This window comes from Aythya fuligula, chromosome 6 (assembly GCF_009819795.1).
Source record: "Aythya fuligula isolate bAytFul2 chromosome 6, bAytFul2.pri, whole genome shotgun sequence".
NCBI classification, from domain to species: domain Eukaryota; kingdom Metazoa; phylum Chordata; class Aves; order Anseriformes; family Anatidae; genus Aythya; species Aythya fuligula.
The window spans coordinates 25,431,412-25,444,213 of NC_045564.1; the positions used below are offsets into that span (position 1 = coordinate 25,431,412).

Here is a 12,802-nt window from a genome sequence, read left to right on the forward strand (position 1 = left end):
CCCAGTGATCCTCAAGTCGTTGATTCTGCCATGTCCCTGCTAGTGATGGCTTTCTGAATTTGGCTTTTGCTCAAAGATACTCATTTCAGTAACATTTCTCTCAGACTCTGGGCAAATGATGAGTAAGCTAATTAATACTGGGAATGTAAATGGCACTTTGGACCCAATCCTGTTGCTTTGGATGCCATTGAGAGCTTTGCCATCAAATTCAAGGGGAGAAAGATGGTATTGTTTGATTAGGAAAAAAATAAATAAATCAGTTTTGGTTTCTCAAAATTTCAAAATTGTGTTTCAGTCCAATGTACATTTAAGCTGCTTCACCAGAACAGTAATAAAACAAAAATTGGAGTCACTTCACAAACAAATAATAAGCCTTTTATTTTTATTCTGGGGGGCATAGGGTGATATTCTACTGGTTAATCAAGCCTTACAACATAAAATAGGCTAATCTGCTGCTGCTAATCTCACGTCCTTGCCTGAGAAAAAGCTGCAGGATGGATGAGTGCTCTGGTATTAACATGTCCTGACACCGGGCACGATTCTGTTTCTCTGAAGTTAATGAGAAGTCTTCTGCTCATTTCTCAGAAGAGACAGACTGGGACCTGCATGTCTGCCTCCGACATTAAAATAAAACTGAAACAACTTCTGTTAAAAGGAAACACAAAATAGATACCCTTCTTCCCAGCTTAAAAAAAATAAAAAAGAAAAAAAGAAAAAGAAAAAAAAAGACATGCCCCGAGGACCTGGAATTGTCTCTGGGACCCACCAAACAATAGTTTATTTCTTACTGTCATGGCAGACTCCGTAGAGTTGTGGATAAAAGAGTCTTTAATGAAAAAGCACTGAGAGTTCCCAGAGCCTTTGGGGAGTGCTGCTCAGACACCTGATTAGGATTCCAAGTGAATGTGAATTCATTTAACAGTCCCTTTCAATGTTGTCTTTTGTGCAGACCGGTTTGGACTCGGACAGCCAGGCAGGATGCCTGCTTCTGTGAATGCCATGCGAGTCCTGAGCACAAGCACAGATCTGGAGGCTGCTGTGGCTGATGCACTGGTAAGAGGAAAAATACAAAATGCTTCCGACACCGGAAAGTGGCTTAAAGTTACCTGTACGTACGTTCTCCTCTTTCTAAGTAGCTTTGTTCTGAATGTGCCAGTGTCTGATGCTGTAGAGTTAGTTACCTTGTGTTGTGTCGTGTTTGGGTATATTGGCAGCAGCATTCGTTTCCTCGTTCCACCTCAGTTCTCCGCAGTTAACAAACAGACTGACGAGGCTCAATGCTGGAGCTGCGGGATGGGTTGAGTCAGCTGTTTGGCTTTAACTTTGCTGTCGGAAGACGTATGCAGCAACATAGGAGTGCTCAGTGCCTGTGGTGAAGGGATTTGCATTAATTTCATTAACTGCATGAGGATTTTGTCTGGAAAACGCAGTGTTCTCTTCTAGTGTCGATTCTGGATTTGGTTTCAAGAAGAGTTGAGAGCTCTGCCACTTCCTGCTCTGTTACTTGCACCTGGCTCATAGCTTGGCTTGTCTGTAACTGGTACCATCTCATGCAGTTAAACTGAAGTGTGTTTGTGTAGTGTGCTCCCAGTGGTTCTAAACATTTGGTGATTTATTACCATTTTTTAACTTTTATTGTCCTGTATAATCTTATTGTAGTATAAAATCTCTTGGGCAGAACCCAGAAAATGTATTCTGCTCTTCCGAAGATGGGTGTTATCACAAGCTTTTGCATTTGTCTCGGGGGGAAAGAAAGTGTATAGAGGCAGGTGCAATTATTCTACAGGATTGTCTGGGTACCAGTGTACCTTGGGTCTTCCTCAGCTCTACACCTGAGCTGAGGGAAGGATTTCCTGGTGTATCCAAGGCAGATACCTCAGATCTTCCCTCAAGAAAAAAAAAATATTGCCCCATAGTTTGTGAAAGATGCTCTTTTTCTCCATTTCCTAGTTTACTTTCTCTGATGATGGCTAACATCATTTGCCTTTTTGTATTTGATTGTCAACCAGCTCACGTCGCTTCCTTTTCTAGAGTATTATTAGAGTACTCAGAGAAGTGTCATTAAAAATAAATAAATCTCTTTCCATAAGAATAAAACAGTGCTTGTGAATCATGCAGAGTTAGGACAGCATATCACAGATGGTTCTGTTACTTCTAGGGGGTTAAATTTTTAGCTGAGCAGTTTCATTACCAAATTCAGCGGCTTGTGTGCCAGTTTCTGCTCTCAGCACCTCAAATTTGCCACTGTAGTTTTTCACAGCATAATTAAAGGTGATGGTTTGCCTGTGTAAATGAAACGAGACCTTATCCCAGAATGTGAACTGCTGGTGAATACTGGTTTCTTGTGGGAGAAGAGGATCACGGTGGTGTTCCAATTCACTGCTGGTCACCAAGATCTCTCGGTGTGACTTAATCTGCAGCCATGCTTATGGAGTTGTCTTTTAAATATTGTACTCTTTTAAACTAGGTAACGTTATGCTGTAATGTTAAAATCTTATTTAAAGAGTTAAACATTTAGAAGGGAAAGCCTTGAGTCTAGCTGGAGAGTAAGTAGTTCTGTTACCTTGGCTGATCAGTCTGAATTGGTGTGATCTCAGGGGATGCGATACGATCTTATTTACCCCTTCTTTCCCACCGCCCCAATTTGTTCTTCCTTAGTTGTCTTCTCTCAACAGACAATTTACAGAGCTGGTTTTGGGCTCCTTTTGAGAGAGTAGTGTGGTGCCAGCTTTTACCCAGGAGCCATGTTCTCAGACAAGTATTATTTTTCCTCCAGTAGGAAGTGAAAAGAACTTCTCCAGAGATGGCCTTGGCCAAATACTCAAGTTTAAACAAAGCACACAGCGGGTCATTCTATGCCCTCTGCTCCGTGCATTACAGTTCTCATTGGATCCACTGCTTCTGTTCAAGAGCTGGACTTGGCCTAAAAGCACACTGTCTATACTGTGAATCAGTGCTCGGATCTGTCAGAAAAGCTCAAAGGGTGATGGAAATTTCGGCATTAAGGCCTTTAAGTCACTGGTGCCAGCCAGGTTGTCTTTAAAAGAGCTAAGCTTCAAAAAAAGCGCAGTGTAAGAACTGTGGGATGAAAGAGAATCTGGTTAAGTGAAGTTGATTAAATGTGCTGTATTGTAGATAGTGGTTCCTTGACATCAGAATTTCTTTAAGATTCTAAAATCTAAAGCTAGCGATAACGTGTAGGGAAATAAATCACTCCCCAAAACTGGTCTCTTTCAGGAGCAATGTTTCTGAAAAGCAGGCAGAGAGGTGCTGCGTTTAGATCTGCCATCTGAAATTTATTAACAGATAATTTCACTTCCAAGCTCTCTAATAGAAACTGTAGGATATATGTGTTAGTGCAGCAGATAGGAAATAATGCCAGGCATTATTATACCCACTTTTATTTTGCATAAACTGTGTTTTTTTAATTTGCTAAGACACATTTGCTATACATTTTTGTTGCAAAAACAAAAACCCTACATAAGCTTCTGACATAATTCTCTATGCTTTTTCCCACCCTTCAATATTTTCCTGCCTCTACAGCTGTTAGGAGACTCCAGGAGCAAGGTACTAGTGCTTTCTTGACTTTTTATTTCTACTTTCAAACTTTCCCCAGCCTGTTGCTAACACCCATGATACTGCACTTGAGTTAATTTCTACGCTTCATTCCTGCAGTCCTAGTGGAAGCAAAACTCTGCTGGCTTCACAAGTCTGAGAACTGCAGGACTGGACACTGGAAGGAATTCTGTAGCAAACACTGTAGAATATAGGCAATCTTCTCTGATACATGGTTGTATCAATCCTGTTCTGTCAAGGTTCACTTAAGAGTTTACTTTATAGTATACAATTTGTTTTGCTATCAAAATTACTGTAACATCCATTCTGTAAGTACTGAGGTTGTTCAAGATGTTACCTAAGGGAATTAGGTCCCCTTATGCCATGCTATGGAAATGAGTGGGATTTGATTACTCAACTCCCTTAGGAACCTCTGTTTAAAAAACAAACAAACAAACAAAAAACCAATCTTGCCCAAACTAACAGAGAATTGTGATGGCCTGTATCCCAGTGCATTTCTAGAGTCACTTCACTATCAATATCAAAGTGACTGTGCATGCCAGCACAGATTCCTTCAGCTTTTTCTTCCTTATCTTTTTTCTTGAAATAGAGATTGTATGGTCACAACCTGTAACAATGAAACTGACCTTTATTTACAATAAAACAATATGTTTCATTACTTGTAGCTAATTCCTCTGGGCATAAGTATCTAGTTCTTGTGCTGGGGAAGGCAGTCCTTGCTCCCCCATTCATTTTAATATTCTCACTGAAATCACTGGGATCTGTCTTGCTCTACTGAAAGAGGTAAGCAGGCAGTGCTCGGTGACATCTATCTATATACATGTATGCCACTATAACAATAGCATTAATCTTCCTTTGTTAGTAGTTATAGATAGAACACTTTTCATTGGGAATTGATGTAATTATATATAATTTACTTACACTGAGTTTCCCCTCTTCCAGAAAAAGCCTGTGAGAAGAAGATATGAACCCTATGGGATGTACTCAGATGACGACGCTAACAGTGATGCATCAAGTGCTTGCTCCGAGCGCTCCTATGGTTCCAGGAACGGGGGCATTCCGCACTACCTGCGGCAGACTGAAGATGTGGCTGAGGTCCTGAACCACTGTGCCAGCTCCAACTGGTCTGAAAGGAAGGAGGGGCTCATAGGTCTTCAGAACTTACTGAAAAGCCAGCGGACGCTGAGGTGACCTTCGTAGCTTTGTATTGTCTGTCATTCAAGGGAGATGGCTATAGCCAGAAGTCAGTATATGTACTTGCCTCGTGTAGACATAGCACCTTTAACAGCTGTGAAAGCTGTCTCCACAGTGTGGGAGTTAATTACTTTCAGAAAGAATTTAGCTGTCATCACTACTGTTTGTGTGAAATTTGTAGTAGTAATGTAGATGGGACTCGGGCATATGGTTTTCTGTGCTCTGCCTTCTGCCTCCTGTTTGTTGCAGCACAGTGAGATTTCCCACAATGATGGCAATGTAAATTTACTCCAAGGGTGGTACTATTTTTACATTAGACCATTTGAATCTTCAGTAAATTTTCTTTCCCAGCAGCTTAGTTGGTGAAGCAAACACTTCATTATTCTAAAAACCACTCAGGGTGTGTGTATTTCAAAGATGAGATCAAATGATGTTCTCAGTGTGTTGGGTGTTCTTTGGCTCTTTATGAGGGCTGAGTTAGGCATAATTATTTGTGACTCTTTGTGAGCACATCAGGTTTAATTATTTGTAACTCTTGAAAAATCTTATATCAGAAGCTTGAGTCTCCTGTAAATGGTGTAATTTACAATGTAGAGGGAAGTTTCTTAAGGCAATGAAGTAGGTGTACCAACTCTGAAACTGTAGTAGGAGAGAGACATTTTGACCTTGTAGAAAGCCAAATAAACCCTTCAAACACCTTTGGCATGTCACCCATTAAAACAGATCTTAGAATTATGCAGTAGTCATAGGGAAACTTCACACAGCTATGTCATGCTAGCTATAGACACCAAATCACATTAACTAACTGGCTTTCATGCTACAGACTTTTTACTCTTAAGTTTATGGTGAAAGAATTTGGAAACAAGTTGCTTCTTTTGCTCCCTTGAAGATAGCATTCACAAATAGCTCTGACATTTTAATTTTTGTTATGAATATTATAAACTTAATATAAGTTTTTTTATATAAAACTTAAATTATGACAAAGTTTATAAGTGATTGTCGAATAGCTTACTGCCTACCTTCTTAGATTTGTGCAATTGTTTCAATTTTAAAAGGTCTTCACAGTAGCTGAAAATATTTTACAGCCTTTGTTAACAGGCTGAATAAAAATGCACTGAGAGCTAGTCTAGAAAGGTTATTCTCCTGCCATCATAAATACATTCTAGCACTTCCCATGATGTGATGCGGTCTGTAAGTGGGAAGCACTTCAGGTTTTTAATATAGTGGTTAGAATTCTTAGGTCAGGCATGCCTTTTGATGTGGTCTGTTTATGAGTATTTTAAAAAATACTTCCTACATGAATGCTGTCTTTTTTCTTTTTCCTTTGTTTTTAACAAGCTGTCTGAAAAAACTGTGGCACCTCATATACTTGCATGAAAAAGTTGGGTGAGATTCTTTTTTTGCCACAGAAGTGCAAGAGAATAACCAAGGTTTTGTATGTGCTGGGTGATAATTCCAAGGCAGGAAATACTGAGAAGATTGGGCGATGGACTGTTTATCCACATTAGTAATTCTTAGCAGAAATGCCAATAGAACCGAACTGTTGTTTTCATTTCTGCTGGTTGCAGTGTTTGAACTGTGCTGCTGTCACTAGTCCCTTAAGCTAGCAAGTTTTCTTGGCATCAATCCTGAATAGTTTATAAACCTTTCCCAGAAACTACACCCTGCAGAGTTGTTTTTTTTTGAAAATTTGATACTGTTTTTAGTTCTTTATATTTCCTTTCAGTTTGCTTTTGTTCTGCTTACACCTTGGCTCAGGGTTGTTTTGGTGTCTGTACTAATGATCAGATTGCTTCATCGTGTTCTCACGGCATCATGGAGAACATCACCAAGGTCATTAGTCCAAGTGGCAAGTCTGTCTGTCTGTAATTAAACCTGATATCTTCTGTTGTGGTATAACAAATTTAACATAAAGCAGTGATGTGGCTAGGTTTTCTTTAGTACTCGGATCTGAAGGATCCTGTGTTAGCAGTGATTTATATATCCAGAAAGATGAGCTTGCAAAGCACACACCTATCCTCATTGCTTCATATGGCTTCGTGTGGCCTAGTTCTCTGAGGGTTCCCCAGCCAGGCCTTCCAAACAACACAAGGCCAACAAGTCCCTTAAGGAAATGTTCTTCCACTGCTTGTTTTAGCTTAGCGCTTGCTTTGTCACCTCAGCAAGATTTTGGAAGACAGATGCTTACACATGCGGTCTTCATATAACCCTTGTCCCCAAAGAAATTTCATTAAAGTAATAAATAGTTCATTCTGAGAGCAGCAGTCTGCATGAAGACAGCATGGCAGGGCAGTTGTTTAGAGGCAGTGCAGTCTCATCCTGAATGAAGCTGGCAGCTTGCTTTGGCATTGTTACGAGGACTTTTTCTTTACATCAAGCTCTTGGGCAGACCATTGTCTTTGTGCCATTTTTAAATTTGATTAGACTTTCACACACAAATCTATTTGAAAAATACATTGCTATGCTATAAAGTATTATAATAGTTTACAGTAACAACTTATTACTATAAACAAGCTAACATGAAACAGTTATAAACTATTCACATTCTGGCTATATATATCTGAAAATATATAGGTGAAATGTAAATTAACATCTTTCTGGATGGAAGGTATATATAATCACAATCTAAGCAGCTCTCCTCTGAGCAATCAGTATGCATTTCAGTAGTTACTCTGGTTTCACAGTAGTTGCAAAAAATACCTAATCACATCCATAGTACGCAGGAAATGTTACCTTATTGCTCTGTTTTCATTTGGACAGTAAACAAGAAAAATTTTGGCATTCTTTGGCAGTTTGCATTGCAGCAAGAGTAGGACTTGTGTTTTTCAATACATTGCTAATAAGAGCTGTGGCACCAGTTTTGCATTTGACTCAAGCGTGGTATCTTACAAATAGACCACTCTTTACTAATTGTATAAAAAGAGTATTACTGAGCACCTAATCTCCTACTAATAGTAAAGTAAGTTTAATGATCTTCTGATTTAGTAGGTTGCCTACTTGATAGATTGTCTTCAATTTCTATATATTTGTCTGCTCTCAGTCTCTGGAGTCAGTTCTGCTGTTAACACAATGCAATTCTAGACTGATTTCATTGAAGCTACTGAGAATTACCAAAATATATATGATTAGTATATACCCAAATAGCATGGAAGTTCTGGTTTCACTTGAAAAAATGAAATACCTGACAGAAAAGAAGCCTGACAAACCTATTCCTAAGCTGCAAAAGCACGGTTTTTCTGTGCATTAGCAACCTTGATATGCATGTATGCAGAAAGAAAATGTCTCCCAAGTACTCCCTTTTCAAGTTCTCTTCTGCAATACAGACTATAGAAGAAAATGGAAGCAACAGAAAATAAAGTGCTTGGCTTCAAGAGTTTAAAACATGTTTATTGCATTTCTTGTCATAACCCTGGTGATCACAGCAGGTGGAATGCCAGTTAAGGCTTCACCTAGATAGAGGGTTTTTAGAAGTGTGACTTAAGTAATGTTTAAACAAACAGAATCAGATCTTTCAGCTGTTACTATTTATACCTATTTTTGGTAACTAGAGCTTTATCATTAATATTATTGTCTTATTATGTATTTTAGCCGAGTCGAGTTAAAAAGGCTATGTGAAATATTTACTCGCATGTTTGCTGACCCTCACAGCAAGGTAAGATCACAAAGGCTGGTTCATTCTCTTGACTTAGCATGTGTCTATGTTTTACGTCGTTCCAAGATGAATATTCTTTATTTCTACCCCTGCCATCTGCTGGGGAAAACTGGCATTTATAAATTTGAGTTTTTTTTCTGTTTTACTCTGAAGGCAAGTGTCTCGATCTGTCTCCTCTTGCTAAGAACATCTTACTCCGTGCTCCCCAAAAAAACTTAATGCCTTTTGGGTGTCACTCCTTAAGTGAGAAGTTCAGTTTTATCTGTACTTCTCTAGGGATTTTCTTGGTGGTACGCAATAGAGTGAGGTCTAAAAGGTAATAAACCATAGTTAAGCATCTTGTCCCCTGGGGTTTGTATATACCTGCGAGCAGTATGGATTCTCAACAAGATGCTGTTTTGGATTTGTTTTATTTATTTTAAAACAACAGCAATATGCACACTTTTCCTTCTTTCTAACATTGTCCTTTGAAGTTGAAGGCTTTGCCCGGAATTTACAGGCATTTTTTAGAAAGAAGCAGGTTAGGGAATGGAGAAGGTGGGCCCATAGCCTTGTTCAGACCCATAGTTATTTGTTTGCAAAATACTTCTCATTTATAGATAAGGTGGTGGTTTATTACACATTTGACCAACATATGTGCTATGTGACAGCGGTGATCTCTCATCTTCACTGCCTTTATAGAATTACTGCAGCAAATACATTAGTTTTAAGTGTAAATATCAGCCACTAAATTTCTTCAATATAACTGAAGTCAGAGTTTAGTCCTTTGCTATAAATTCAGGGTTCATTTCTGCCCACTATGCTTTCTGAGCTCTGTATTTGGGGTGACATATGCGGAACGGGTGTCTTGGAAGTCAGAATAAACTGGGAAGTGGGAAAGGACTTGGTAAAGAATGGAGAAGGGTATACAATTGTACAAAGCCCCCAGGTTCTCCTGACTTGTTGACTTTAAAGGCATTACTTTTCATGAGAGGAAAGTAGATCTGATCCAAGGTATATAATGTTTTAAATAACTCTGAGAAGGTATTTTATATTAAGAAAATGCGAACTCTCGATGAATGCATCTTTTATGTTGACAAATTGCATCTGAACAATCGTGTTTGATCACTGCGTGCTAACGAGTGGTTTGTTTTGTTGCATGGCCTGCTTTGCCGTGGAATTCACAACAGAGAGTAAGTGTATTCTACCCTCTTTCTTCATTTGTTTCGTGTGGTATTTTAATACAGCACATTCTAGATGTGTATTGTCTCTTTTTTCAGAAAAATGTAGTCACTAAAATCATTCATTCATGAAACTGTCTATAACAATCATTCTGCAACTTGTATTTTAAATCCCTCTCCTTTGATTATTTTCTATTTGAAGCACAGCCTTCCTTTTTGTGACAGTTGTTTTGTTCATAGGTCTTCAGCATGTTTCTGGAAACCCTGGTTGATTTCATCATCATTCATAAAGATGACTTGCAGGATTGGCTTTTTGTTCTCCTGACACAGTTGCTAAAGAAAATGGGAGCAGATTTGCTGGGGTCTGTGCAGGCAAAAGTGCAAAAAGCTCTGGATGTTACCAGGTAGAGTACTCAGATGGCAAACACTGTGTAGCTTTTTACAGGGTGATAGAAGGGCATCTGATGAACATTTTAGAAAGCCATAGAGCCGTATATTTTGAGGCCTCAATCCTAAGGAACACCAGTATAAATGAGAATGAAATTATGTCACAATATTTAAAGCATTGAATTAAAAAGGCCTTTGGTTTTAATAGATAACTGTAAAGCATAACACTTAAAGTGTGCAACTGATTGCATTTGTTAGTCTGTGGGTGGTTTTTTTTGGATATGTGTTTGGATATCAGTTTTCTTTTTGATTGAAAATAATTGTTTGCGGTGTTCACAATATGAACAGTGCTTTAACACAAAGTACAGAGCATCTTGCGTGTGTTCAAACAATAATGTTAACGCCAGGATAAGACCTTGAAAGCTACTGCTTTTTGCACACCAGTTAGTTCTGTAGTCTATGCCCTCTTCTAAGGATGTCCAGCACAGGATGTAGTTACAATTAAGTTCAGCTTGTCCAGGAAAAGAGATAATAAATGAATAAGTAGTAGTAGGAAGAGAGTGTACTAGTAGGAATAGATAGTTATCCAGGAGGAAACAGGATAGAGAAGAAAAAAGGAAGAAGAGAGAAATCAAAAACAGGTAGGAGCTCTGAGGGAAAGCGAAACCAGTCTGCTGCTAGAGATAAGGGAAGAAAGCACAGCCTGAAATGAAGAGGGGATGGGCAGGTGTGCCAAAAACAGGATTAAGTGTACAGAAGTCAGTTTGAGTAACAGCATATAAAGGTATTGATTTAGCAGTGTTTTGTCAGTATTAAAAGAGTAATCAGGTGACACTTAAACTTGAATTTCTCTGAATAGTTGATGGTAAACTTAAGAAGAAAAGCATGATAGGTGCTGAACTCTGTTATGTAAGTTTTTATGTATTGAGTTAATTTAGCCCTGGAAGCATGTGTAGCATTACATTTTTGCCTTTGTTTTCTTTGGACAGGGATTCTTTTCCATTTGATCAACAATTTAACATTTTGATGAGGTTTATTGTGGATCAGACCCAAACACCAAACCTCAAGGTCAGTATCAGGCCTTTTTGCTGAAGCATAAATGTGGTTATTTTAGTTTGTCATAGCAGGTATAATTAAAGTGGAAGAAAGCTGTTCCTGCAGGACTGCAGGGACCAGGCTCAGTCTGGACAGCTAGAGAGCTGAGATCCTAAGCACACCTAAACAAGTGTTTGTTGCACAGAACATGCATAATGCATGTAGGGTTTGGGGAAGAAACAGAGCTTTTTGTTACTGAATCTTCTTAACTGGATATTGTTGTGCAGATTGTTTTTCAGGAGGTTGCTGTTCCAAGGCTATAGGTACACTGTAAACTCTGGAAAAGATACTTAATTGTTTCAGAGACAGGAATATACAGGATGTCAAATTACTAGTGCTCTTTCTCCCATGTCCCAAAGTTTAAGTCTTTTGAGGCTCCAGCCTCATGAGAAGCACCTGGAACAGTAACCATGGGCATGAGGCACATTGCAGAACTTTAAAATATTCAATACGAGTGGAAACAGCATGGTGATTTGCTTACACAAATGCACAAAAGGACATATTTCAAGCCAGTTCTGATCTGCCATTTCAGACTCACTACACAAAACTTTTCCTGGGTATAAAGTTGCTTTTGGTTTTGAAATGTGACATGGAGACATGGCACAGGGATTTCTTTTCCCAAGTAAGACATAAGTCTTGTCAATCTGCAGCAATGTGTGTTTATTATAGGATAATCCTATTTTTGTCAGCTCATGGGATTAACAAATACATCTTCACTTCTCAGGTGAAAGTTGCTATCCTGAAGTATATCGAGTCCTTGGCAAGACAGATGGATCCAACAGACTTTGTGAACTCCAGTGAGACAAGACTTGCTGTATCTAGAATTATAACTTGGACAACAGAACCAAAGAGCTCAGATGTGAGAAAGGTAAGTCAGAATGCTGAAGTATTGGCAGTAGTTATTCCTTCTAAAAAGAGAAAGAGATTTAAAAAAAAAAAAAAAAGTCATAAAGGTAATTAAAAATGTAGTGGTTTGAGTTGTACATACATGTACCTTGCCTTCCAAACTGAATTGCCTATTCAGTAAAGACACATTTCTGAAGCATCTCTTCATAAATAATATTTTTTTCTAGTTAGGTACTCAGCTGTCTTAACTATTACCACACAACGGGGTCACAGTTTAAAAATATGCTTTTTATTGAACAGTCTGGAAATATCTATAGATTTTTGTTTATTTAAGTGCTTTGTAGACTGAAATGAAACCTAGCACAACTTCTGCATTGCAATATTGTTAAAAGAAACTAAACAAATCAGTAAGCTGCCAAGGGTTCTCAACTCTTTTCTTTTAAAAACTGTTTATCTCAACCTGGAAAAAATTGGCACATTTAGGTCAGTCCTAGATAATGCAGTTAACGTGTTCTTTTTTTTTTTCCTTGCTGTAGATGCGAGTGCCAGGTAAGCTAAAATGGAGCACATAGTGATACTTATCTCTCCCAAGAGAAAAATGAGACTTTGTTTGATGTCCCTGGCATCTGTAGCAACTTAAAATTACCTCCAATTCCCCCCAGCTAATAATAAATAAATAAATCAGAAAAAGTCATATCAGAATATACAGATTGTGTGAAAATGTTATGCTCTACATACACTTAGAATTGAATTAATACTAGAATAGCATATAAGTATTTTATAAGTTTAGAAATAAAATTATTTTGATTGTTTGATTCTGATGAATTGATGATTAGGTATCAAAGGCACCACACCTGATTATTCAATATATGTGAATATATATGAATTGAAT

At 38.3% G+C, this 12,802-nt stretch overlaps 1 protein-coding gene across 15 annotated transcripts in view; it reads left to right on the forward strand.

Annotated features, from left to right (window-relative positions):
* CLASP1 (cytoplasmic linker associated protein 1) overlaps positions 1 to 12,802 on the forward strand; it is a 144,996-nt gene that overhangs the window by 92,241 nt on the left and 39,953 nt on the right. For 11 of the 15 annotated variants that reach the window (XM_032190583.1, XM_032190584.1, XM_032190589.1 and 8 more), the window contains 8 exons: positions 950 to 1,053; positions 3,544 to 3,567; positions 4,519 to 4,763; positions 8,359 to 8,422; positions 9,592 to 9,594; positions 9,823 to 9,986; positions 10,959 to 11,037; positions 11,789 to 11,932. In XM_032190583.1, coding sequence (XP_032046474.1) covers positions 950 to 1,053; positions 3,544 to 3,567; positions 4,519 to 4,763; positions 8,359 to 8,422; positions 9,592 to 9,594; positions 9,823 to 9,986; positions 10,959 to 11,037; positions 11,789 to 11,932 — 827 coding nt within the window. The remainder of the gene's footprint in view (positions 1 to 949; positions 1,054 to 3,543; positions 3,568 to 4,518; positions 4,764 to 8,358; positions 8,423 to 9,591; positions 9,595 to 9,822; positions 9,987 to 10,958; positions 11,038 to 11,788; positions 11,933 to 12,802) is intronic. The other 4 variants (XM_032190586.1, XM_032190593.1, XM_032190597.1 and 1 more) reach the window with 1 other exon arrangement.